Here is a 27,410-nt window from a genome sequence, read left to right as displayed (position 1 = left end):
ATAAACAGAATCAAGGGAAAGTTTTTATTGTGAAAAAACAAAAATAAACAGTGAACAGTCATGAACAAGTCTTTAAAAACACTTCAAACAAAACACAAGTAAAAAAGTGGTTTAGTAAAAATAGTTTTTTTTTTTTTTTACAGCATATTGAATCTAAAACATTATAAGCATAAGGCTCTCTGATACAGTAAAATGCTAAAAGTCACAGTAAAAGGTTTTAGTGTCTCAGAATTTCCTTTTTAAGAGGCTAACTGGCTCACATGTAGTAGCAAACACCAACAAATCGACTAGTTCAAATATAAAAAAAACACATTTATGTTGCTACGTGTAACAGAGTAAATATGGGTCAACAGTGCAAAGTGATAAATGTCGACTGCAAAGTCAGTCTTTCAGAAACTTTCATACCCATTTTATGAGAACAAGGGTAGCAGTGCTCTTTAGAAAATGCATCTCAACATTACTGTTTCTAAACACTAATGCAGGACTGTGCAAAAGTCTCAAACCACCCCTCATTTATTCAAAATGTTCCTTTTAAAGGAGGGAGGAAAATTGTTCTTGATTGAGACGTTGTGAAGATTGTTCAGTTTATTTCTTCCGACTTTGGCTGCTTTCTACAATCATTTTCAGACTAGTTTGTGCTTTTTCTTTTGGGTTGCTGGTACTGTTTTGCAAAACTTGTAGACTGAGCAAGTTTTGTCTCATGTGATATAAAACAATCTGAAACTGGTTTCTTTAGGCACTTGGTTTCTAGCAACCTGAAACAGAGATGCAGTCCTATTTGAATCTGAGAAAATACCATTAAGGCATGAACCTAATGTAATCTCTTTCCCAAAGTGCATCAATGAAACATCATTCTGTGTCAAATCTTTGCTTCTTATTTGCTTATATTGGATAGGTTTAAAACGTCTGCACAGTTCTATAGCTGCACAAGGCAACATATATGTAAAAAACAAACATACAAACAAACAAACAAACACAAAAAACAAACAAAAAGAAGAATGTGTTGGATGGATATACAGTATTCATTTATCATCTGTATCTGTCTTCATCTAAAATATGTTCATGGTCGTGATTCTTTTTTTAAAACTTTTATATAGTATTAGACTAATACTATACGGATGTGCGCCTACATTCAGTCACTTTTTAAAAACACAAAGCTGGAGTTCATTACCAGCATTTTTATCTCTCTAGGTGGATTAAAAGATCCCAACTTCTGAGCATTCATATTTCTTCCTAAAAGGCAAATAGAATAAAAAAACAGTATCATTCACATTCCGTTTTTCAGAGCTGCACCACATTCACTGGTACGAATCCTAAAGGCTCAGTTAGTCAAAGAAAAGACATTTGTGGACGGTTACGCCTGATCCTCATGATCAGTATCCAGCTGACATTCCCAGCTTCCTGCTGTCTGACACTGCCGCTATGCAGCCGTCCTCCTTCTCCAAGGCGTTGACCACATTTAAAAAGAACGACCAGTTCCCAGGTTTGTGTCCAAGACACGTAAGGCCTTTTATGACGGACTACAACGACACACAGCACAGTTAAAATTAAATCAGACAAAAGTATGACAAATACAATATGAAAATCTCCATATTAGTCATAGGAAAGTTCATTTTCTACAGCTCTTTACACACATATTGGCACATTGGTAAAGACATTTAGTCTTTAATTAAACTGAATTTATATTATAGTATCATCTAATACTGACATGTTTTTCCAATTCAAAAAATATCCTGTTTGGTACAGAATCAGCGGTGTGGTACTTAGCATTTCTGCTGTTATTACAAGTGTTATTACAAGACCCTTTTTGTAATAACTATCACACACAAAGTTGGATCTTCCATCCCTCTTTGCAAGATATCAAGCTTGTTTTTATGCTCTCTTATCTTCACTTTACATCACAAAGTTTCCACATGCTTTAAGTGTAGAAGTTGAGATAGTTATAGGAAAAAGTCGATGTTGTCTTGAACCATTTCTATGTTGACTTTGTTATATTTTGGACAGTTACACACTTCCTTTTTTTTCTGGCAGATGCCACCAGATGTTTAATTAAAAACCTACATTTCCAGGAATTAATGAGGCCTCACTCTATAGGAGAAACTGGCCCACAGCATCACAGATCACCTTGTTGTTCATCCTCTAATTCAGAAGTTTAGTCCTTGTCAAATCTGACATTTCCAGGTAAAGTCCCAGTAGAGTTTAACAAACTGCATGTTTACCTTTGTGACAGTTTGACAAAGAAGATTAAATGGCATCTAATTTTGGAGAGTTGGTGAAACTCCAGATATGACTTTTTGCTGCAGCTGATGCTCTCCTAACTTTGGGCCCTGCCAAGCTAAATATGGCTGCTCCTCTGGATGGAGAAGTGTGTCTCTGTGGCACATCACTTTTTATATTTCAGAAGAAAGTAAGTCAAGTATTATTAATTAAAGGTTCCCACACATTGATGAACTTAAAATTAGAACATTATACATTATGAGAAATTCCTCTGATGAATAAAAAGTCATTTCTTAACATTGTATTTTGTCCCAGTGAATATCTGCACTTCAGTTCATTGTTGGATGATGCTCCCTCAATAAAATATAAATGTAATTTTTTTCCTCATTGAACAGGGATGTTAATAAGTGTGGAAATCAATGTGAAACAGAAATTCACAGTCATGATGAAAATACATCACCTGATCGAATCCTGGTTCAAAATTCACATCGTTGTTTGAACTGACGAAGATTATAGGAGCAGCAATGGCGTCTTGTAAGCTCATCCCCAGCCACAGGCGGTTTATTAGAGACTGTTAGAAAAAAATATACTTATTTAATCCCAAAAAAGCCCAAAAACAAACCAACAAAGCAAGCAGTGATTTACCAAGGCCACTGATGTGGTGATGAGACTTCCTCCTGACCCTCCCATCACAAGGATGCCTCCAGATTCTTTCTCCAGTATAAGAGGAGTCATCGAGGACGGCGGCTGTTCACCTGCATGAGACGGAAAACGGCTCAGGATCAGTGAACGTCGGACGGATTTGTCCTTAACTCTGCGGTCAGTTTTGTTTCTTTACCTCCCCTTATTGAATCTACTCTCCCACAAAAGTCAGCAAGCTCGTTGTTGAGGATGATCCCCGTTCGTGGAGAGTAGATGGCTCCTCCAAACCTGCAGAACCGCACAGCGGAATTAGGACTGTGCCGTCACTTCATGTGGATTTTGAAAATATAAATAATTTTTGTGCTCACAGCTGGTTTATGGTGCTGGTGGCAGAGACTGCGAGTCCGTCCGCATCAATGACAGAAACGTGAGTCGTTCCAAAGTTATCAGGCAAAGGCTTGTGGTTGAGATAATAGGAGTTATCATGTGTGCTATTCGAGGATATCAGCCTCGCTGTGCGATCAACGAACGAAGGATCAATTAAGTAATCAGCAATCTGAAAGAGTAACATACAAAAAATTAACACTTTTGTCCTTATTTTATTTTTACTGTTCAATTCATTGTTTTGAACTTTTAAAAGGGTTAATAGTTTTTGAAATATATTTTATTTTGTTTTATTATAAATCCATCTCTAGTCTGGCTATTAGTTTCCAATCTAAAAGACCCATTCAATAAGTTAGAATATTTTTAAAAGTCCATTTATTTCAGGATCTTTATGAGTTAAACACTTTATATAATTACACTTACATAAATGTTTAAAAGCCTTTATTAGCTTATAGTAAAGTTAATATAATTACATCAGAACAATGAAAATATATATTTTTAGACACAGAAATTTGGGTTTAATGAAGTATTTCCTTAAAGGCTTTTTTTTTTTCAAAAGGTACTTTTAATCTGACCAAAGAATGGGACATATATTATAATTTATTGAATACATATTGTCCATCTCCAATTTAATCCTGGCAATTTTCTGTATTATACTCTTCTGTTTCCAGTAATTTCTGTAAACATATCAGATTTTTGTCCCCATTTTTTTCAGAATGAGTAAATAGCTGAATAAAGAGGCAAAAACTCAATTTTATATGAAATACTGAAGTTGCATTCAGTGCATTCATACATTTTACACTACGTCAAACTCTGTAATGCTTGAGTCAGAACAATTACTTTCTCGGAAAGGAATAATTTCAGTGTACCCACCTTGCTGCTACTGTAGGCAGGATCTCGAATGTTCCTCTTTTGTCCGTTAGCAAATTTAGCTGTCTCTATGTAATGATGGTACATCTGAATTTTCTTTTCACCAACCAGAGAGTCTGGCGTAAACGAGAACCCTTTGGGAGCAAGAGTTCAGGTTTTTAATTGCCCAAATGAACGCATTCAAAGAATCCCATCTGAGTTACGACAAAAGATGTGAAACCTTTCATGATTCTGAGAATGAAAGCCAGAAGCGGCCCCCCGGAAGGCGGCGGAGCGATGTGCATCTTATGATTCCCCAGAGAAACTGTCCATGGACTGCCAACCCGCACACTGTAAGACTTCAGATCGTCCGCTGTTAATGTACCACCTAAGGACAAAAAAACACATTTCTGTAAAGTCTATGTGCTTCTATTTTATTTACATTATTAAATGACACAGCCTCAGTTTGCCCAGGCCAATCTTGCACCAACCTGCGTCTTTTATGTCTTGGATTAAGTCAAGTCCAATCCTGCCAGTGTAAAAGGCTTTTACTCCTTCCTTTGCAATGATTTCCAAGGTTTCTGCAAGTTTAGAAAACTGCAGGGTGTCGCCCATTCTCAGGATTGTTTTGTTCTTGTTGCAAAAGACTTCGCTGAACAAAACGAAAGTAGATAAAAGCATACATTAGACAAAAGCAGAAAATAGTTGTTACACAATACATCCTGACAAAAAGTGACCTGACTTGATGCTTAAATTGTTTTGTTTTGCTTAAATTCACAAAGAGCCAGGCCCTACAATGGCTTTGTGAAGAAGTGGGGTAAACCCTGGAAAGTTTTTCAATTAAAGAAAGAAAAAAGAACACCTATACCTAACTTAAAGCTACCATTACCTAAATCATATATTTTGTAGGAAAGTGAGAGAAAAAGATCACACAGAGAAACTCTGAAAGACCAGCATGCTCAAACCAGAATACTGTGATGAAGCAGTGAAATGAAAAAATACATCACAATGCTCTCCAAACTAAAGAAATATGAACCTTCATCAGCTGCGCTCTGAGGTTTTGACGCTCAGATGGTAATCTATCTCATCTGTGATTTATTTATTTATTAATTTTTTTGCATTTTGCTTTTTGAGTTCACAATCATTGTTTTTACTTTTATAGGAGCTGAATTAACATTTCTTGCTACCACAAATCCTTAGCCTACAAGCTTGACTTTGATTCTTTTGTGCAAAAGCCTCCCAACACATCTTTATTGGAGATATTTCAGGTCAGCTCATACTTGTCTCATTCATTCCAGAAAAATACAACAGAAATGCAAATTTATGAGCCACAATTTCTGCCGTCAGGGACCCTAAACGTAAGACTTTGGAGGTGAAGAAGGTTCAGCACATTTAAGTTTTTCAATCAAGTGTTTACATGTAAGGCTTTTCTCCCAGGTCATTTTACTCCAAAGATTTAGCAGTAAGGCCTAAAATTAAGACTACTAGTTAAATGAATAAGTTAGATTATGAATAGTGAATGCATAAATATTAAGGGAGAAATAATGCACAATTTTAGAATTCAAATAAGAGGATAAATGTATATGTAACTACATAGCAACGTGCTTTTTGGTATTCAGCCTAAAAAGGCAATAGTTATTCAGAAGCCTAAGTTCTGCTTGAGTAATCAATACAAGATTCTACAAATTTACACTGGAGAATTGGTTTTATATGCTATGTGCCTAATGTCGCTATTTAGCATCAGACCTACATTCAGTCTAATACAACGTTGAAATGAGCAATCTCCAATTAGGAGTCTTATTAATGACAAAAACCAAATTTTTAACATAAAAAGAGGAATTAAATGGCTGAAAGAACACTAGATATTTACTCAGATTACTTCTGCATGATGATTAGAAACACATAAATGAGGCAAAAGTGTGAAACGGGCAAAACTTTCCTCACAAAAGCCTCCCCCTGATTCTGAGATGAAACCATCTCTTGTTGCACAGAGGAGTGAATCTCTAAGCGACTGACTCCTGACCCCACCTTTTTCCATCAGTCTCAACAAACCCTCCTCTAGACGCAGCCTTCATAAACTTAGAGCAACGTCATGGAAACATTGGACGACTATAATCCAAAACTTTTGCTGGCCTCTTTCCTAGCACTGCTGCTACATAAAAATTGTGCCGAGTCAGAACACAATTGAGTAACTGCTCCAAACAGCTGAAATTCATCACCAACAGGAAAGCAATACATTTCACCAAAGTTTTGCTTCGATGAAAAATATTTTGCAATAAGATATAACGTTTTTGAGTGGGGTTTATGAGGAAAGGTGAAGCATATTTTGTCTAAATCATTTTCACAGTCAGTTCGAAGTGAAAATAGAGGTTAAGAGGTAAAGAGCAACAATCAGTCAATTTTAACTGGTGGTTATATAAAGTGTTTTTGATTTAAAAGAATTGGAGATTTAAAAGAAAGTTTCCAATGAGTTCATTTCTTTTGCTGAAACACATAATTTTACTTTAATTTCTGTACGTTTCATGTGCGCTAGCAATTATACTTTCTTGAAACTTTTTAAAGCCTCTTTGTCTGAGATGCATGTTTGAAATTTTACCACAGAGATGACGTTTCCACATGCGCCTTCACTATCTTGTGGGTCATAAAGCGAGCCAGGTATGGAGGGATGGGGATTCCTTCCCTGGCCAGTTTAATGGTTGGCTCAAACAGTTTGGCCCAGGACAACTTCCCGTACTCTCTGTGCAGGGCGTCGTAGCCCTGCAGCTCCCCGGGAACGCCAATCCACTGACTACCTGCAACATTGAGGAGGAAAATGAGGAAAAACAAAATATTTTGGAAGCTAAAACTGTGAAGACATCTTACCTAAAAACAACAAAACAATGAACTGTAGCTCTTAGACAAGACAATATTCGTAAAAAAGAGACATTTTTCAGTTGCGTTGGATTTCTTAAAAGTTTAATTTAAGGTTTCTTATTGTAAACATGCAATTCTGATCAGGGGCTTATTCATCATTGACATAAATTTCATATTATTTGGTTTTTTTTAATTATTTATTTGAGCCATTCTTTTTGAGGGCGGATAGATAATAATACAAGAACTGGAATAAAAGATTAGACGAATCAAATCACACCTGTTACCTAAAACTCTCCTCGTAAGTTGTTCCTTGATCAGCCTCCAAAAAGCAAATTGACATTACTCAGGAAAAACAGATATATCTGTTTATATAACATATTTACCTGCTTATATAGCAAATCGACCATTTGCTATATAAATAAACTTGACTTGCATATGTGCAAGACTTATTCCAAATCGTATTAAAATTAATTGCTTTCCTCAAAATTCAACACACAAATACCCAATTAAGACAATATGGAAACATTTCTGATTATTTTGCAAAGTTGTAAATAGAAAACCAAGAAATCACGTTTATGTATTCACTGAAAACTTTGCTAAGTCATCTTTGGAGCAAGCCCTTTTTGAATATGATGCCACAAGCTTTGAACGCGCATCATTGGGCCGTTTGGTTCATTCTTCTTCGCAGTTCATCTCCTGCTCCGTCAGGTTGGACGGAAACATCTGTGCAGCCATTTTCAGGTCTCTCCCGAGATGTTTAATGAGATTCAGGCCTGGACTCTGGTGTGGCCAGTGCAACACATTCACGCAGTGATGCCTGGCATCCACATCAAAGAGTTCAATCTTTGTCTCATCAGGCCAGAGATTTTTGTTTCTCGTGGACTAAGAGTCCTTCAAGTGAATTTTGGCAAAATTCAGACTTTCTGTCATGTGTCCTTTATTAGGGAATGACTTTCGTTTTGACCCTCTAACAGAGATTTTCCTGTATTCTTTTCAGTTCCTGCTGCAGGACAATCCCGTCTCTGTGGTCTACAGAAAACCCTTTTGATTGCTTGGAGTTTGACCTCTGACCTGATGTCAACTGTGTCTTTCAAATTAAATCTAGTCAACTGAATTTTCCACAGATGGTCTCCACTTATTTTATAAAAACATCTTAAGGAGGATCAGTGGAAATGAAGGTTGTCAACATTTATGGAAATATGATTTCTTGGTTTGCTAATTTTAATAAATATGCAAAAAAAAAAGCTGTGGAAAATGTGGAAAAATCTTCTGGATCACCTGTACTTTAATTAAATTAGGAAAACAAACAAAAAACGAGTCAAAAATCGGACTGTGTATCAGGTGCACCTTACCTGCGGACAGTCCGAATTTAGTGGGACAGTCTTTTAACAGAGAAGGTTTGAATGACTGGGGGGTTGACTCTCTGAAGTTGTAAACTTTAACATTGCCTGGGAATAAATGAGCAAAGTAAATATGAACAAACCCAAAATATATTTATTGTGTATGACTCGGTCTGAATCTCTAGTGACATAAAGGTAAAATATGACATTGATGATTATTTCTACACCACGTAAGTTGAAAAAGAAAGAAAAGTGGTGATAATTCAAAGGTTTGATCCCAACGAAAACATGTCCTGAAAAATAAGTCAAACGCAGACTACCCACCTGTTTTATTTCTGACAACCACAATGGAGCCTCCTCCTATTCCCATGCTCTGAGGGTTGACCACAGATGTGCAGAGGAGAGCTGCAATGGCGCCATCTACTGCCGATCCGCCCTGGAGAAGCATGTTCCTGGAAAACAATGCTCGGTGGATTTACGGGAAACCAGTAATCTGACTGCGATGCTCCGCGCACATTTGGACACCCACCGGCACACTGATGTGTTATTTGATGGCTTTTACTCTGGGGGTGTCCTTTATTTTACAACTGAGAAACCATTCAAAGTTAATCCCTGTGCTCCCCTGTCTTTCATGAAAGTGACCAGGTAATAATTGCAAAAATACATCTCGCTTGTCACGGTTGGATTTCTTCACCTCAGTTGGAGTGACGTTAGAAAAGCAGAAAAAAAAAAAGAGAAAACAACTCTGCGGTCTGTGTTGGAAACATAAAGGATCTTTTCACGAATGCTGGCACTGACTGCTCTTTGCCTCCTAAGCTGCAAGAGAAGGCAGCGTTGGGAATGTTTAGACCTTGCCAGCTCAAAAGTTTTGCAGGAGTTTCAAGGTGCACCGAAGACTGGCGTGTGGTTGTGAGTTAGAGGTGGAGCGATGACATCACTTTCAAATCTTGACATAATTTTTTTTTTAAATATTGCAATTAAAAAACTTTGTGGAAAGCAAATTAACAAAAATAATGTTTATTTTACACACAGAGACACATGCTTCTCTTCTGTTAATAAAATACTTGTTGCAACTTTCTTTTTTCTATGTGTGTGCAAAGCTGACCTTTTTAACTTTAAGCCAATGTTCCGGAGTTTGCGCTCAGTTCATCTCTTTGTCACTCACATCTGAACCTTTAATTGTCTCTGCTTTGAACTGCAAAATGAACTATCCACAAACATTCTCACAAGGGCAAAGGAAAAAAAAAAGAAAAAAAAAAAAGAAAAATCCCCCGCTGTGCACAAAAGCAGGAAGAGTCGCACACATTCCAGTGAAACAACCTTTGCACTTTTGAAGTTAGTGATGACTGATTAATTGACTCGCAACTGCAAGTAAGACAAATAACCAAAGCAGAGCCAAGACCTTTCAACATAAACGACAGCATCAGTGTTTATGTACTCTGAATGAATTGATTCGGCAAATGCTCAGAGCAATCAAAGGACCTGGATGCGCTATGCTATAATCTCACAGAGCCGATCAAATCTCTTAAACTGCTTATTCCCACTGCCAGGAGGCGAAGCCCGATTCAATTCAGGTGCACGTCAATGAATAAAAAACACGTTTTAAGATTCAGGTGGGAAAATTCTGAATGAAAAATAGTTTTTAGCATCAATTTGATCACATTAAAGTCTTAACAAGAAAGGAGGAGGGAGGCCACTTACTTTCCGATCTCGGAGCAAAGTTGCGAGTCTGCCGAAACAGCCGCATGTCTGAATCTGCCGCCGGAGCAACCCGCACCAAGAAGCGTGGCGATGCACAGGCTCACAAGAGCAACAGCGCAAATCACAATAAGGAGGACGCAGCATGCCGTCAGCCAGGGCTTATGTTTGGCCATTGCGCTTTGTGTGTGAGTGGGTAAAACTTTTACAGACAAGTTCGCCTGCGCTCGATGAAGTGCGCACAGACGCACAATCAAATCCGTATTAACCAAAGCATGAACTACCCTGGCTCACACCCCTCCTCCTCTTCCTCCTCCTCCTCCTCCTCCTCTTTCACCCTGAGATTCCAGAAACGAAAGCAGTAATTTACTGGATGTAGAATGGATCATTCTTACTAACCATGAGTCGTGGGGAGGGGAAAAACCTTGATGTCATGTTTTGCTCCCGAAAAACGTGCGTGTCTAGTAATTCAATGACCGATTTATTTCACACTTCTTGAAAGTTATCAAAAACTGTTCTATACCCCTTGGTCTTTCCAAGACTAAGCAAAGTTTGTTGGTCTTGGAAAGAAAATCGCCCAGAGGCTTAAATGTCCCAAAGAGCAGCAATTTGAACAACAATCTTCTGACGGTATTGCCCAAGACTTGTTAAGTCAAATTTAAACGTTTCAATCAAAACTTAGGAAAAAAAACAGTATTTTTTGTCATAGATTAATTAAAGAGTGAAACATTTCAAACCTTTATTTTCTGTAATGGGCTGCACAGTGGCACAGTTGGTAGAGCTGTTGCCTTGCAGCAAGAAGGTTCTGGGTTCGATTCCCGGCCCCAGTCTTTCTGCATGGAGTTTGCATGTTCTCCCTGTGCATGATGGGTTTACTCTGGGTACTCTGGTTTCCTCCCACAGTCCAAAAACATGACTGTCAGGTTAACTGGCCTCTCCAAATTGTCCCTGTACATTCACCCTAGGTGTGAATGTGTGTGTGTATGGTTGTCCTGTGTGTCTCTGTGTTGCCCTGCGACAGACTGGCGACCTGTCCAGGGTGACCCTGCCTCTCACCTGGAACGTTAGCTGGAGATTGGCACCAGCAACAGAAGGGTGTAAGAAAATGGATGGATGGATGGATTTTCTGTAATTCTGATGATTATGACTTAAAGACAATAAAATTCAAATAAAACATATGAAACACTGACTAAATTGACATAACATAGCATAAAATTGCTTAAAACGATCTTATCTTTGCCTTACATACCAACACTTAAAGCACTAAAGCTGCCATTTGAAAACAGAAATGACGTTAGACTTTATTCTAAAAGATCTAATGCTGAATAAAAAGTTATACAATTAAAAAAACACTTAACAGAAGGCAAAGGTGGCCATTACAATACAACAGTACATTTATTTAATTTAATTTACTTTCTCATGACTATAACCCTATCCAGATTTAGAACATAATTGACTTCAGTCTTTGATAAAATTCGCTGGATGAGTTAAATATTTAAATTATACCACTCTGACAACACTTACCACATTTCATCAAGGTTCTGTCCTCATTCCTCTTTTATTGATCATATATCTTTTTGCATTATTGTCTATAGTTTCAGTGTCAAAGTTCATTGCTATGCAGATGACATCCAGCTCTACCTTTTCTCCTTGCCTCCTCTCCAGCTCCTTTCTCAACACACTTCAAAGTAGGATTAGGTTATCTTTCTGCAACCCCAACATGTTTTGTAAAAGGACCAATGAAATTCAAAAGCAAATCTTTGCTGAGTTTAAAGGGTTTAATGCAACAATTACTGATGGACTGTGCAGCCAGAAGGCCACCCGACTGCAGTTGGCACACAGTTTTGCTCTCTGTTACCTTGACTTAGACGGAGGAGATTTTTTTGTTCAGTGGCAATAAATCTTGAAAGTAGAACAAGAGCAAAAGTGTTTATTGGATTTTTAAAGCTCATGAGAGTCTTTGTCTTACCATTGCAGTATGTCTTTGCATCAAAATCCTTACCTGTAAGGTCTTTCATAACCTCACATGTTTGAACTCATCCACACCAATCCAACGCACCGTTCCAATTCCTATTGCTTAAATGGTGATGTGTTTTTAAAAGTTAACGTTAATAAAATATAAGCAACACGTCAATATCCCAAAGGAGAAGAAAAAACAATCACAAAAGTAAAATAAAACACTGGTGACTGACAATTTGTGAAATATAGCAACATTTTAACATTGGATTGTAGTCAGACTTCCTCATAATGACCGTGTACTTTCTATTTTATTAATTGTGTATTCAGATTTGCACAGTCTCCTCATATTTGGGAATCTAATGGAAAGGAAAGCCTTTTGTTCTGACTTAATATCAGGAATGTCGTCCCAGAATGTGTTTCTGTAGGAATAAACCCTCTTCAATGCCACATGTAGATTTGATGTTGGAAGTTGTATTGGGTTATTTTGATATAACTCAGGCCAGTTCTGCATCGATTCTTGTATAATTTGGTCTCCCATCTCTCCCTTAATGTTTGTACTTAATAAGGCACAAATTTTATCTTTCCTGTACAATTTTTGCAGCTGGATGCCATCGAGTCAGCAACAGTTTGCTTTCAGACCCATTTTTTATTCAATAAATACTTTCTGTTTATACATTTTTCTTCATTCTGGACAAACACCACAAAAGGAAAGTTCACACTGTTCTGCTTGCAAGTTTGTATAAACTGTTCTTTAAGTCTTTTGTATGTTAGACAGTCCTTTTAAGGCTGCTAATGTTAACACATTTCTGCCTCTGTCAGATAGGAGAAAATCGACATTCATCAGGATGTTTCTCACACTAAAGATCCAACATAATCCAGATTCCATTGTAATGCATTAAAAGTAAATAGTCATCGTTCTGTGGCGCAGCGTTTGTTACTCATCGCTCATAAGTCATGCTGAGTAAAAGATACTTTTCTTTTTAACAACCATGAGGATTTCCTAATCTGTCATAGGCCACATTTTTTACATGTGGACAATCTTAGTTTCAAAATTTCAAAAGGAGTAAATATGTTTTAATACAATAACATTATTTTAAATTTCCAAAATATTTAAAATGAAGGGTCATTTTCTCTGTCAAAAGGAAAAAAAAAAGTTTTATTCAGTTGAATTAAACTTAACATTATCTACACAACAATTACATCATTATATATCAGATTAAAGCTTATTTCAATTCATTTGATGCATGTACACATTTTATATATTTAAAAATAAACCTTTTATTTGTAATACAGCAAGATGCTCTCCTATTCTTGTAATTGACCAAAATACTAAACATTATTTTGATTCAGTTTTCAGACAGAAGCAAAGAGAAGAGGAAAAAAGAAGAGGGCTTATGGTCAAAGGTCAAACCTTTGACAGCTGTGCTGAGGACAATAGCCTCTTTATAGCAGCTATTGTCACTATAAAGAAGCGACAATAGCCTCTTTGACGGATCATTTTTTCAGCAATAAACAACCAAAAGGCTGCTTCTTACCCGTTTGTGTCATATTCTCAAAATATGTGTCTCCTGACATTCCGGATCAATTTGTGCACAGTCATAAATAGTCATGTTTGTCTCATTAGAATGCTATGTTGAGTCACAAGCATTTTATTTGAAAATGAAATTTAAAAAAACAGCTGAAGGGTAAAATAATAGGTTAGATGTGATTCACTGTAATCTTTTACACTTTTCCTTATTGTTTATTGAGAAAAAACCCTAAAAATAACAAAATGTCATTGTTTAGTGCTTGAGTATGAGTCCAGTTTGATAAATAATATTACTAATATGTGTAATATTTAGTCTAGATTGACTCTTGCCTGTGAGCACACATTTATTTGGCTGTCTGAATTATTAGTTTTTGGCAGATATCCCACTTTTAATGTTTTCAAAAAAAAGTGTCAGCATAAAACGTTTCAATGTTAAGAACTTGTCAAAATTTCTTCAGGTTCAGCTTGTAAAAATGTGAGAAACCAAAGAAAAAAGGACTAAAAATTTCTTTGAGATTTGATGGATAAGTTAAAAACTGATAGAAACAAGCACCTATTTGCAAAGAAGAGAAATATCAGTGTTTTATGAGTAATTTATTATCAAATAAAATCTTTTTATTTGTTTTAGACATGTAATGACAACAATTAAACAAACAAAAACAAAATGACAACAGGTGCTAACATCACATATTTAGTAAAAAGGGTGGAGGGGAAGAGGGAGAGAAGAAGGGGGGTGAAATGACTACATATTCATGAAGACTGTCTCAAAATACAAAAAAAATGACTGCCAGGTAATGTTGTATTTTTGAATGGAGTCATTGACTGTATGTTTCAGATGCTCAAGCTTCAGAGGAAACATAACATCCTCCATCCATTGCTTATGGATGGAGGATGTTATCCATAAGCAATGGATAACGAGAAGGAGCGACTCGCTTCCAATTAAATAATATTAAGCGTCTGGAAAGTAGTGCAGCAAAAGCTATGACTTTGGTCTGCTGCGTTGTTATTGGTGGGCCGGAGGGACAACCCCAAATAGAGCAGTTAGAGCACTTTGATCAATATTCCTCTTACGTACAAATGTAAACGTGCTAAAGATTGACTCCCAAAAGGGGAAGAGCCTGGGGCAAAGCCAGAACATATGACTGAGGTCAGCAGGGCTGTGCCCACACCTAGCACAAGATGACTCTACATCCAGATACATTTCAGATATTTTATTAATGGACAAGTATAGTCTGTGCAGCACCTTAAACTGTAGCAGGCTATGTCTAATGCACATTGAAGAAGAGTGGATTCTAGAAATTGCAGCCTGCCAGGCTGTATCAGTAAATGGTTCCCTTAACTCTTCTTCCCATGATTCTTTCAGGTGTCTAAGCAATGGGGAAGCGGCGTTCAGAATTTTGCCATATATAGCTGATACAAAGCCCTTATCAGTCAGATTCATATCTTTCACGTAACTACATACTTGGAGATACCTGAAGAAGTCAGCCTGAGGTACACCAAAGTCCCTATTTAGCCGTTCAAAAGAAATAAATTGGTCTCTTTCAAAGAGGTCCTTTATGCAAGTTATGCCTCTTTCATGCAACTTCTGAAAGAATGGGTCTATCAAGAATGGGGTGAACTGAACATTGCATCGCACAGGAGATGCAGTTAATGCATTTCTACTTTGAAAATGAGTCCTAAATTGGGACCATATCTTTAGAGAGTCCCCAACAACAGGATTGTTTGTCCGATGACATTTAATCAATGGTAAAGGGCTACATATTAATGAGCCAAGCAAAACTGGATTGCTGGAATGTTGTTCCAGGTGGACCCAAACTGGAGATTCGGCATCTGACTGATCCTTAAACCAGTACAAAAACKTATGGATATTGGTTGCCCAGTAATAGTAAAGAAAATTAGGTAGGGATAGTCCACCATCCTCCCTCTGTCTCTCCAGATATTCCTTTCTAATTCGTGGGATGTTTTTATTCCAGATAAACACAGATACATGTTTGTTTAATTCTTTGAAGAACATCTTAGGAATAAAGACTGGTATGGTTTGAAACAGGTATAAGAACCTTGGCATAATTGTCATCTTGATTGAGTTTATTCTTCCTACAAGAGACAGAGGGAGTTTTGATTACTTCTCCATATTCAATCTAGCCTTATTCAATGCCTTAGTGAAATTTTTGTTAAACAAGCAATTGTAGTCATATGTTACACAGGCACCCAAATAATCAAAACTATCCTTAATGACTGTAAAGGGGAAACTATGGAAGGTCATTTGACACACTTTTTTGTTGATTGGGAATAAAACACTTTTGGATAGGTTTAATCTATAACCAGATACCTGCCCAAATTTTTCAATTAGATTTAGAGCAATAGGTATTGTGATACTGGGTCTAGACAGAAAAAGGAGGAGGTCATCAGCATAGAGGGATAATTTGTTAACGTGCCCACCTCTCTGCACACCAGCTAAATTAGCAGAGTCTCTTATCATGGTTGCCAGAGGTTCAATAGCAATATCAAATAAAAGGGGGCTAAGGAGGCATCCTTGTCGAGTACCACGTGAAAGAGGAAAGAAACTAGACGTGACCTAATTTGTTTGTACTGACGCATGTGGGGCTTTGTACAAAATGGTGATCCAAGTGCAGAAAACTGGGCCGAATCCAAATTTTTTGAGTGTAGTAAACAAAAAATTATATTCAATTCTATCAAATGCCTTTTGGGCGTCAAGGGATATTACTACTTCAGGTTCAACATTATGGCGCTGATAGATTACATTAAAGAGACTTCGCAAATTACTGGATATCTGCCTGCCCCTTAAAAACCCTGTCTGGTCTGGGTGAATAAGTTTGGGAAGAACATCCTCTAGTCTGCCAGCAAGGATCTTTGCCAAAATCTTATAATCACAACATAGCAAACTAATTGGACGATATGATTCACAGAGCATGGGGTCTTTAGATTTTTTAAGTATTAGTGAAATAACTGCTTGCGTCATAGTCACAGGAAGAGCCTTTTGGTCCAATATTTCCCTAAAAACTCTTAACAGTAAAGGGACTAATTTTGGTGCAAATTTTTTAAAGAACTCTATGGGAAACCCRTCTGGACCAGGCGCCTTTCCAGATTTCATTTTTGTGATGGCCTGAGTTATTTCTGATATTGTAATAGTGCCCTCCAACTTAGATTTGTCCGAATCATCTAAAATGGGCATAGTCAAATTGCTAAACAGGTCTTCGATCAAGGCAGTGTCATCAGCTTCAGAAGTATACAAATTCTCAAAAAATGACTTAAACTGGGCATTAATCTAATTTTGGTTAGTAAATATACTACCATGCTCATCCTTTATTGCTGTAATGAAACCTGCAGCTGTTGACTGTTTAAGTTGATGGGAGAACATTTTGCTGGCACGATCCCCAGACTCATAGGTGAGACGAGACCTCAGGTGCATGTCTATAGCTTTGACATTCGTGACTGAATCAAATTCTGTTTGAAGTAGGATTCTTTCTCTGTATAAATTATCGGAAGGTGTAACTGAATATAGTTGATGTACCGTTTTAATTTGTTCAATAAGCTCCGAAGCCTGTTTAGTCCTCATTTTATTTTCACCAGCGTTTTATGAGTAATTTATATTTAAAAGACGTTTCTGTATTTAAATTAATTTGTCTGATGTTTTAAAGTGGTTAAATATTGATCTCAAACATTTAAAATAGTCACATGGAAGACAGGGGAAACATTCTTCAAATACAATAGCTCAAAAGTCAGGTAATTTATACCATTCAAGCAAATTATGTCAAAGGCCTTTTGATAAAATTGAAGGAAGTGTGTCAATATATGAGAAAAGAGCACAAAATACGTTCATTAGTCTCTAGAAGCATGACAATAGTTTACTCTATTTTCCAGATATAGCAGTGAAACAGTTAATTTTACTACCCACATCAAGAAAACGTTTCGTTCTGTGGGAGTTTTAGATGTTCTCTTTCTCGAACGGGCATTAAACAGACATTAAAAAAAATCTGAACAGTGTGTAACAAAGGCCTATTAAGGCCAGTAGAAGCTTGCAAGGCAGGACATCACGAGGGATCACTACTCGAAAGGCGTGACTCTGAGATCAGGACAAACAGGACGTAATCAGCACCATTCCTTTTTGGAAAATAAAAATCTATTTATTAGAGAATCAAACCATAAGTACAGGTGAAAAGCATGTTGGAGATTGTCAAACCAACTAAACAAAGAAAAGAAAATGCTGAAGGTACAATAATTATGTCTGCAGAGCTTATTTCTGCCTTTTGGACGTCGAATAAAGGATGAAACGACAGAGTCGGACTCTTCCCAGAAACATCTAAGGTCAGATGCAAAGGTCATGGTCAAGATCCTGAATATGGGAAGCTGGTTCAACTTCTCAGGACTTATTTCAAACTATCGGCCAAACAACAACCATCAGATTAAGACGCTTTATGTTTGAGGCCCAAACGCTACGGTTTTACACACATCTAAACTGCTTCCCTTGAAAGCTTGACTGATTTGCATGACTGGATAAAAGAAGCCAACTCCATTTCAATGAAGCTCTCTGCAGGGTCGCTATGACTTTTATGGATTTTTAATTAAAAAATAAAGGCAGTCATACTTCTATGATATCATCAGTTAAAATTTTTTATCATATTTATTTAACTATCCGTCACCACCTGAACTCTTATCCTGAAATCTACAATGACTGCAGATGTTTTTATTGCTTCTTCCTGGAACAAATTCCCTGAATACCAGAGAGGAAGAGAAAATGTTGACTCATTTAAGTTGAGACTTAAACCAGAGTTTGCAAAGTATAAAATGGCTTTACCATTTAATTTGCTTGTGGTTGCATTTAAATATGTTATTGTTTTTATTTGATCCCACATTTTTCACTTGTATGTTTTTTTTTGTTTGTTTGTTTTTTTGGTTCATTTTATGTTTTTAGTGCGACTTATGTCTGCTCTACTGATTTTCTGTCAATCACTTAGAGTATAAATTCAGCTAAGCAAATATAATTGCATTGTCTTGCTTTCCTAATAGACAAAAACTTCTTTTTATCCAAAGCGCCTGTGATCAGTACAGCTTTCAACACCAGGGGACGATAATGTGCATATTTTCAGCTGCAAAAATTCACCCCGAGACAGAAATAAAAGAATTAAGCACATTCTCACACTGAATTTTACTTCTTCTAAATTATGTCCCAATTACTAAATATGACCTGTATTTATCCAGGAACTTATTCCCAAGTCACTTTTTCCAAACAGAATCACTTTACAGGATGAAAGAATCCTGTAAAGTAAATTTCACAAACATTTCTAAAAAATAAATCCAGGAATTCTGCGCTTATAAATGTAAATTTACAGTGTTTTTTGTTATCCACGGCCTTCATTTCCTCATTGCTGAGTGGATCTGCCCCGAGCTGTGAGAGGATTAGTTCATCCTCAGCTATCAAAGCCCCCTAATTAGTCTGAATAAATTACAAGCTGCGTGCCATAATTTGAGTCAATGTAAGCAGAGAGAGAAGGTGTAGGAGAAGATTCAGCAAGAATATCATACTGTAGGTCGCTGCGTTGCTATAAATAGAGCATCCCTTTATTCTGCACTCCCTGCGTCATACCAGCAGCCCCCCTACTCACCAATGCCAGCCCCTGTTCACTCAAATCCAGCATCCTGTCACAGCGCTGAGCGTGTACAGCTCTGAGTCCGCTCATTCAAACCAGTCCTTCCTTTCTTATTTGCATCTTTCTGCACTTTTGTTTTACATTTTCATGCTTCAGGGGGGTTCTCCTGAACTGTGTCGTGTCTTTGTGTATTTTGGATTATATAATTTTTGGAAAAAACTCTCGGAGGCTGACAGATGAGGCACCAGAATAATTCTGATTCCGCCTTTTTCTGAATAAATAGTCCCAGAACTATTTTTACCCGTCTGATTCACCCGGAAAAAAGGGAATGACATGCAACAGGAAAAGGCAGGAATGATGGAGAGTAATCACTGCCTCATCCCTAATAACTCATTGCTCAATCATGCACTGGTAGAAAATGTATATATTTTTTACTAATGTGTATGAGCTTGATGTAATGAATCATGCATTTTTCTCAGCCACATATTTGGTCACTTTAAAAACAACTGTATTCCAAATAAAATTTTAGAATTTGATGTGGTGCAGCACATCAGATTTTTTTCTAATACAAAATATTTTATGACCTAATATGTTTTTTTTAAACAGTTTAATGAAGTAATTTAGCTCCTTTTCTCCACCTTGGTCAGAGTGCAAACACTCCAAACTGATTGAAGTGCAACTCAAGGGCAGCAATCATTGTTCCTGAGGAGTTTTGCCAATAAAATCAATTGTTAAACTTAATACATCTAAATTTTTTTCCCTTTACAATTCTTTAAGTAGTTTTCGACATTAGCAACATTAAAATGGTGAATAATCATCTTTACAACTTAAAGAGGAAAACTCAGCGATCTCTGGCAATTTGGCATCTCTAAACTTTCAACTGGATTTTTTTAAACAAATGTTCACAAACCTCAGTGAACCGAGCTGATATAAAGCAGAGCGGCAACATTCCTGTACAGCTGATGAAATTACAAAGAAAACAACTTTAAGTCGTCGTTGACGATGGTTTTGCAAATGAATGAATCATAGGATGCAATCTGTATGACTATACTTATAATCATTAATATTATTTGTCCCCATAACTATATCTAGTATGTTTGTGGTTATTTGTATGTGTTCAAAGAAACCTTGCTTCCCCTTTTCTGTCACAGGTTGTGAATTTATGCGTTAAAGGCAGAGGGAGACAAAATAACTTGGATTAAAACCCAAAAACTGTAAAAACAGAACAAAATACGAGAGAAAAGTCTCAAAGATTACAACAGAAGCATGAAACTCACATTATGTGAATTAGTCAAACGTGAATTGAACTGTTAAGCGTTGCTTGTGTTGCTATTTAATTTTAATATCATAAATGTTTATGTCACACTACATAGTCTGAATGGTGTACAAGCTATCATGTAATTTCCTTTTACTATGTAAAATTCATTTTAAAATTATGAGCGAAGTTAAATAAACTTCACTCAATTAATCAAATGATTTAAGGTGCTGAAGTGAGTCCAACGTTTTGATGGACTGACAACATGTCCAGGGTGCAATCAGCCTCCAATGAGCTGATGTGTCTGATGTGTGTTTAGCCTCAGGTATCATAATTACCTTAAGTTTAAGAATATAATACTCACATTGACTGGTTGTCAGAAGCCACATAGCTTACTGACAGAGACAGAGACAGAGTTAGGAGACTCCTACGTTGCTGAATATTCAGCTATCATGTCTGGATCTGTTTCCCCTTGAGGCTGCTGGATGTCTTCATGATGCCAAATGGGATTTTAAGCAATCACCATGGCACAAACCCAAGTTCATTGGCAGGCAGCCGAGCTAAAACGGATAGATCAATGAAACTATCAAGTCGAAGCTTTGGCTTTAAGAAACATGTCATGACAATTTTAATTGGGTGGTTTTAAATTTCCTTGTCTTGTTACAGTTCAGTGGCCTCCCCATGCCTTGGGTTGTGTAAACAAATGGGGGTGAACATTATTTATGGTTTGTCTGTGAATAACCGCTCAAAGATGTTAGCTTTGCAATTTGTCATTCTAAAATGTCATTAACTTGTGCAAGTAACCTTTCACTGACCACAGCCAAGCTGCAGCTTTTCCTGTTCTTTTTTTTTTTTTTTTCAGTTTTGCAGCCAGCGTTGTGTCACTTAGAGAAAAAAATACTTTCCCTGCTTCAACAGAGGCGTCCATGGGGACTGAATTTCAAACTGTTATAAAAAAAGTCAACAGATGGCTTCTTTGAAACCAGCGCCAACAGCAACAAGCATTTTTTTTTTGTATTTTCTGTAAGCTTCACCTTTTCATAGAATTTGAAATGGACATCAAGGACAGGATAGATAAAACAATGAAAAACTGGAGCATTTCCAGAGCCAGCTTTGTGCTTCATGTTTTGATGGAAAAATATTTGAAGCTTTGAAACAAGCGAACATAAATGTGTCACCTTTGGTGGAACCACAAACTTTGGTGTATTTTTTAAGGGCTTGCTTGACAAGAGCGTGTAACGTAGAACACAATTGTAAATTTGAAGGAAAAGGACACATGACTTTCAAATCTTATTGCTGATAAAAGTGTGGTGTACATTTGTATTCAATCCCTGATACTCCTGAACAAAATCCAGCGTCACAACAGCCTTCAGAAACCATCTAATGGTTGGAGTGCACCTGTACTTTTATTATAAACACAGTTTAGTGTGAAGAAACCATAACATTGCATACAAACATAGACAAATAGATGTACGTATGCATCCCTGTCTTTGCATACAAAACATATGCAAAGACTTTTTTTGGTTAAAAAAAAAAAAATGTCTTTGCTTTTTTTGGTAATGGTTACAAAGTCTTGCAGCAGCTGGCTGGAAGGATCTGAGGTACGGCTCTTTTGTGCACCTGAATGCCGCAGTCTGTCAATGAAGGAACGTTTTAGTTCAGCAACAGCTTCATCATTGGACTGGGAGACATTGCCCAATAGTGATGTTACTTTTAGCTTTAGATTTTTTCGTTTCCGACCACCTGAACTGGGTCAGTGAGCTGGCCTTTCTGGTGAGGTTAATTAATTGGTGTAGATAACCGTCAATAAAGTCAGTAAAGGTTTCCCTGCACTCCAAAAAATCTCAGTCCAGGTGGAGTCTCTTCCTGCTATGGCTTAAATCCAATTTATGGAGTTCAGTCACTAGATTTGCAAAGTTGGAAGCAGAAAAAGTTTTATTTTTCTCCCTAAAGCTAACTACAAATGCATGCCACCATTTTTTCATATTTCCATTTACAAAAAAGAAAAATATCCATGTTCTTTTCCTTTTATTTTACAATTGTGCACTATCTGGTCTGTCACATATATACCTAATTATGTCTCTAAAACTAGACAAAAACGTGAGGGTATGAATACTTTTGCTTGTCAAATGAAAAAAAACAAAATTCCAAGAAACTTCACTTTTTGCTATGATGGGATTATGTGAAATTTGGTTTGTCTGGAGTTTCTCTCTGAGTGGATTAAGCCTGCAGTCATAACTGTGCAGAACGGACCGAGATACATTTACATTTTGTTCCACTTTGCCGTTATTCAGTCCGACTGATCTTTGACAAGGGACCTCATGAGTCTCCTCAGCATCCAGATGATTATGGAGGTTACTGACCTCCCTCTGTCAGAACTGTTCATGTTTTTTGCTTCATGAGTTCTTGGTTAAGACAAACAGATGTTGGGTTGTTTCAGCTCCACTGGACATTTCTAAAGGTTGCTATTGATGTCTATTATTAATAGCACAGTGGACTAGTGTCCTGAAATTTGATTCATTGTTTCCTGCATGTTCACAACTCATCATTCCAAAACAACGCATGAGGGAATTTCTCCAGGTTTGGTTTTGGTAGCAAGTCTGAACTCTTGCGTATTTGCAGTGTCTTGTCAAAGACCTTGTACATGTTTTACTCTGTCACAGAATAAAACATGACAGGCATGAGAATATAAAACGGGACATTCATTGATTTATAAATCCTTGCAAATTACTATACAACTGATTTCCTACTAACTTCAAATGTTTCTGATATGAGAAAGAATCAGACTACAAATGGGACGTAAAAGTTTGTTTTTTTCTTCACTTGATCAAAGTTAAAACAAGGTGAACTCTGACACACAACACTGAAAAAGCCAACTCTTGAGCTGAATAGGCTTTTTGTTCTCCGTGAAGATGTTAAACAGAAATGTACTTGGAGTATCTAAAGTGGGAGCCACACCACAAAAGAAGAGGTTTCAGTGTTTTCCTTTAAATCATCCCACAGGCACACAACATATTTTCTTCTTCTTTATGTGTTTAGCTTCAGATGAAGCAACTGGGAAGAGAGGTGGGACCAACTGCAACTAATTATCCTAATACTCTACAAATTCCTGCAGCATCTTCAAATCTCAGGATTACATTTCAGCATTTACACCTGGACAAAGTAAAGTCAGGTCTTGTCTTACAATACAATGGGTGCCATTATATTGACACTGTATTTCCTGTTTCCAGAACCTGCTGAAACACTACCTGCCATCACTAAAACATGTAGCCTGCACTCTTTAGCTGCAATATGGCAGACAACATGGAAAGGATTTTTGTAGTACCTTTATTCTCTGTGCAGGATTTGTTCTGGGAATGTTTCAATAAAACAATCCTGAACGATGTCAGAGGCTTCTCAATCCCTCTATATGAACTTTTCAAACTGACTTTCCACAAAATTATAAGAATGATTTGACAGATTATACAGAAATTCACTTTTTCATATGTTTATATGTTTCTTGTTTTATTTCTTTAATGTTATTTTGCTCCTGAAGATATGGTAAATGGACTGAACTTATATAGCACTTTATCCAATCATTTTTGACCACTCAACGCGCTTTACACTAGAGCAGTAGAGCAGTGGTTCTTAACCTTTTTTGAGGTACCGAACCCACCAGTTTGATATTCACTGAACCCTTCTGTAGTGATAAATAAAATATTATTTTTTTCCCCCTCAAATTCAAGACATATGGGTGGCTCAACTAGAGTCTAGTTGGGTCACCCCAAGATCACCAAGTCTTCTTAAAAGGTAGAGTCTCTGAGAACTCTACCTTTCAAAATATAGTCAGTTCTTCAAAATATAGTCAGTGTTTTCAAAGTTGAGCTGACTGACCCAAGGTATTTAAAATTTGCCACAGTTCCTTCGAGAGAAACTGGAACCACATTAAGGTCTTGATTTAGAAGTACACCGGAAGCTACAGAATTTGGTAAAAACTGAGCTTTGCTGAAGTAAATAAAGACACAAGTTCAAATCCATGCTGAGAGTGGAACTCCTTCAATCAGTGCTCCTCCGCAGCACTGATTGACTAAGCAATGTAACGTGATACTGTGCAGCAAGTGATGGCAAAGCGGGGCGTCATCACGACTTTACACAGGTGTGTCTTTACCTCCTTGGCAGAGGCTCCACCAAACCCCTGGGACCGACTCATCCCCCTGGTTAAGAACCACTGCACTAGAGTCACATTCACCCAACCGGTTAAGTGCCTTGCCAGTGCCCTGCCCTCCCAGGGGCACATCAACACATGGCAGGAAGAAGCTGGAATCGAACCTACAACCTTCCGATCGCAAGACAACTACTCTAACCACACAGCCACAGTCGCTCAAGTGCTACATGCTTTTTAGCATATGCTCTTGTTGAGCAATGAAATCTCATAATGGTGTCCTGTACCTAGGACTTTTAGCAAAAAAACCCAAAAAACTTTTATTTCGTGTCGAAAATAAATTACAGAACAGAGAAATAAATTACATTTCTGAATTAAAAAAAAATTTTAATTTTATAAATTGTACAAAGGACAGGAAAATATAGATAAATATTTTGATTAATTGATTGAAAAATACATGTATACATTTCACAACAAAATAAAAAAATTTCTTGTTAAAAATCTGAAATCTTATTCAGTCATCGAAATTAAAGAAACAGGACACAGGTATGAAAAAGTCGCTAAATTCATTTTTTGCTTATTTATTTATACTTTTTAAGTTAACATTGATGAACCCTGAAGTAACTGAAACAAATAAAAATAGTAATAATCCTGCTTCACTAAATGCACAAGCATTGTTATTTTTTCTGAGATTATGTAATGGTTTTTGAAAGAACTGTAAAATTATCAGCAAGCATAATTCCTATCTGAGACATTTATCAAATGTTTTCTTGTGTGATTGTTTTATTAGCAGGGATCTGATATGTTACTGTAGCCACTCACTCCCATTCACACAGCTGACTTACCAGATTATTTTGTTGTTTCTTAGCATGTCGCCTCATGTGACTTTCAACCGCTTTCAACGTTGGCTACAGAAAATGTGAGCCAGTGAGGCATGTAGAGGCATGCTTTAAGCGGGATCTGGAAGTGGAGGCCTGCAGCCAACAGACCAGGAAATAAAGAAACATTCAGGCTGACTGAGAGGGACGGTGGATGAAATAACCTGAGCGGCTGCATTTCAGACAGCTGACCTGGGAATAAAATTGGGTATTTTAGAAGAAATAAGGCTTAAAGAGGGACTGAATGAATAAAGTCATGACGCTACAACTCAGCTTGAACACTGCTGAAGCCGAAACTCTGTCAAAGTGTCTTTGACCACAACATTAAAACTTGTACAAGTACTTTGTATTCATAAGATGCAACAAAAACAAAAGCTAAAGAGGTCATTTGTAAATTCATGAATGTAATTTGTAACAAAAGCTGATAAAGTGGAATAAGCTTGTCCGTGTAAATAAAAACTAAACACTTGTTGGTCAGATATTATGGTGGGAAATATTCTTAGTTTTTCCAAATTGGACAAAAATCCTCACACTAAACAAACTATTAACATTTTTAGTCTCTCATTACAAATTTGTTAAACATTTCATTATTTTAATCAAATGTAAATTTATTTTAGATCCATTGAAAGTCCATCTCTTTGTGTTTGTTGAAATTGATAAATGAAGGGAAGATTCTGCAGCAAAAATCAATTATCAGTTCCTCATAACCACAGAACTAAAAGCCACAGAGGAACTTTAAAGGAATAAACACACTGTATGATCAATTTGTTATGCTCTGTTATTATATTACCCTTTCACTGTCTCAAGGTATCAGTTTCTAACTCGATAATTAATCTCATTCAGCTACTGAGCGTTCCTGCCTCCACTGTTCCAGTGATGTTACATCCTGCAGAACCAGATGCTCATCCGAGAGAGCAACGACTCACCTGAGAAAGCCCATTCTTCATCGGGTGACCCAATCCACTCTGTCATTAATCATTAATCCTGTTTAATGTTTCAGTGATATTAAATTGTGCAAAGAGAGTGAGTGTGAGTACACAGCAGATGTGACTAGAACTTAAAGTCAGACATAAAATGATTTTGCATACCAGATCATTTTTAGAAACATTTAGATTTTTTCTTTTTTTTTTCCTGTGTTGTTCTTGACTGAATATTTCGGAACTTTCCTCAGCTGGAACAAGTCCAAAAAGCAGCAAATAAAAAACATAAAAGAAACGCAAAAAATATTAAACAGATAGGTTGAGAATTTTAAAGATATCCAGAATAGGTGGATGCCTAAAATAGGTTGCAATTATTTACCATTATTTGCTGTTTGTGAATACAGAGCCACAGCTGTGTGCACTGCAGCATTTAAAAATTTGATAATCTGAGCCTTGAGTGTGGCAATGAACCAAAATTAAATTTTTGCTTTCCACTTTTGAACCATTGTACATTTTTCTTTTGGCGAACGTGTTTTTGTTTGTATTTTTTCAGCCCACCTTCTCCTGTTGTCTCTCTGTCTCTGAGGACAATAAATGGGCCATTTTGCACCTCGAGGCTTGAATGTTCCTGCTGCAGCCCAGTGTCTCCAAAAGACAAGTGCCAGACCAACATGAAGAGGTACATATACCACATGACAAGGAAAAAAATGGAGGAGATTAATTTTAACAAGATTTCTATGGACATATTATTATTATTTTTAAAAATGGTCTTAAAGTTTAAGCTGTAAGATCAAAACACTTGATGATAATGTTCTTGATGAATGAAAACAGCAGCGTAGTTGAAGCAGGCCACTGCTGAAGAGGACATTAGTGATGATACTCTGTCTGTCCCTGGAGCAGAAGAGACACAGATGTCAGAGAACACATACTCCCCTGAGAGAGATGCGCAAAATCTGCTCATTTTTTCCACTTACTCTGAGAAAAACAGTTCTGTCTAATTAGCTGAATGTATTAACGTCGTTATCTACCTTCTGCTGAGAGAATTATGACCGCGGGTGTGCAGATGTATTTGTTTGAGTTGTGTTTATATTCTTTCTTGGCTGTTTGTCAAAATTCCCTATTCTGTTTTTGACATTA

At 36.9% G+C, this 27,410-nt stretch overlaps 1 protein-coding gene across 1 annotated transcript; it reads right to left on the bottom strand.

Annotated features, from left to right (window-relative positions):
- Positions 1 to 129: 129 nt before the first annotated feature.
- On the bottom strand, positions 130 to 10,258 carry ggt5b (gamma-glutamyltransferase 5b). The gene is made up of 12 exons (XM_008424163.2): positions 9,987 to 10,258; positions 8,610 to 8,737; positions 8,298 to 8,393; positions 6,689 to 6,884; positions 4,584 to 4,744; positions 4,334 to 4,480; positions 4,117 to 4,247; positions 3,228 to 3,415; positions 3,056 to 3,147; positions 2,863 to 2,972; positions 2,678 to 2,788; positions 130 to 1,520 (listed from the first exon to the last, which is right to left on the bottom strand). The coding sequence occupies exons 1-12, from the start codon at positions 10,157 to 10,159 to the stop codon at positions 1,374 to 1,376; spliced, it is 1,680 nt and encodes a 559-aa protein (XP_008422385.1). The 5' UTR covers positions 10,160 to 10,258; the 3' UTR covers positions 130 to 1,373.
- Between the last annotated feature and the right edge of the window lie 17,152 nt (positions 10,259 to 27,410).

Source organism: Poecilia reticulata, linkage group LG12 (genome assembly GCF_000633615.1).
Source record: "Poecilia reticulata strain Guanapo linkage group LG12, Guppy_female_1.0+MT, whole genome shotgun sequence".
NCBI classification, from domain to species: Eukaryota; Metazoa; Chordata; class Actinopteri; order Cyprinodontiformes; family Poeciliidae; genus Poecilia; species Poecilia reticulata.
Note: the sequence above shows the minus strand (reverse complement) of the source record. Positions and strands in the feature narration are given on the sequence as shown.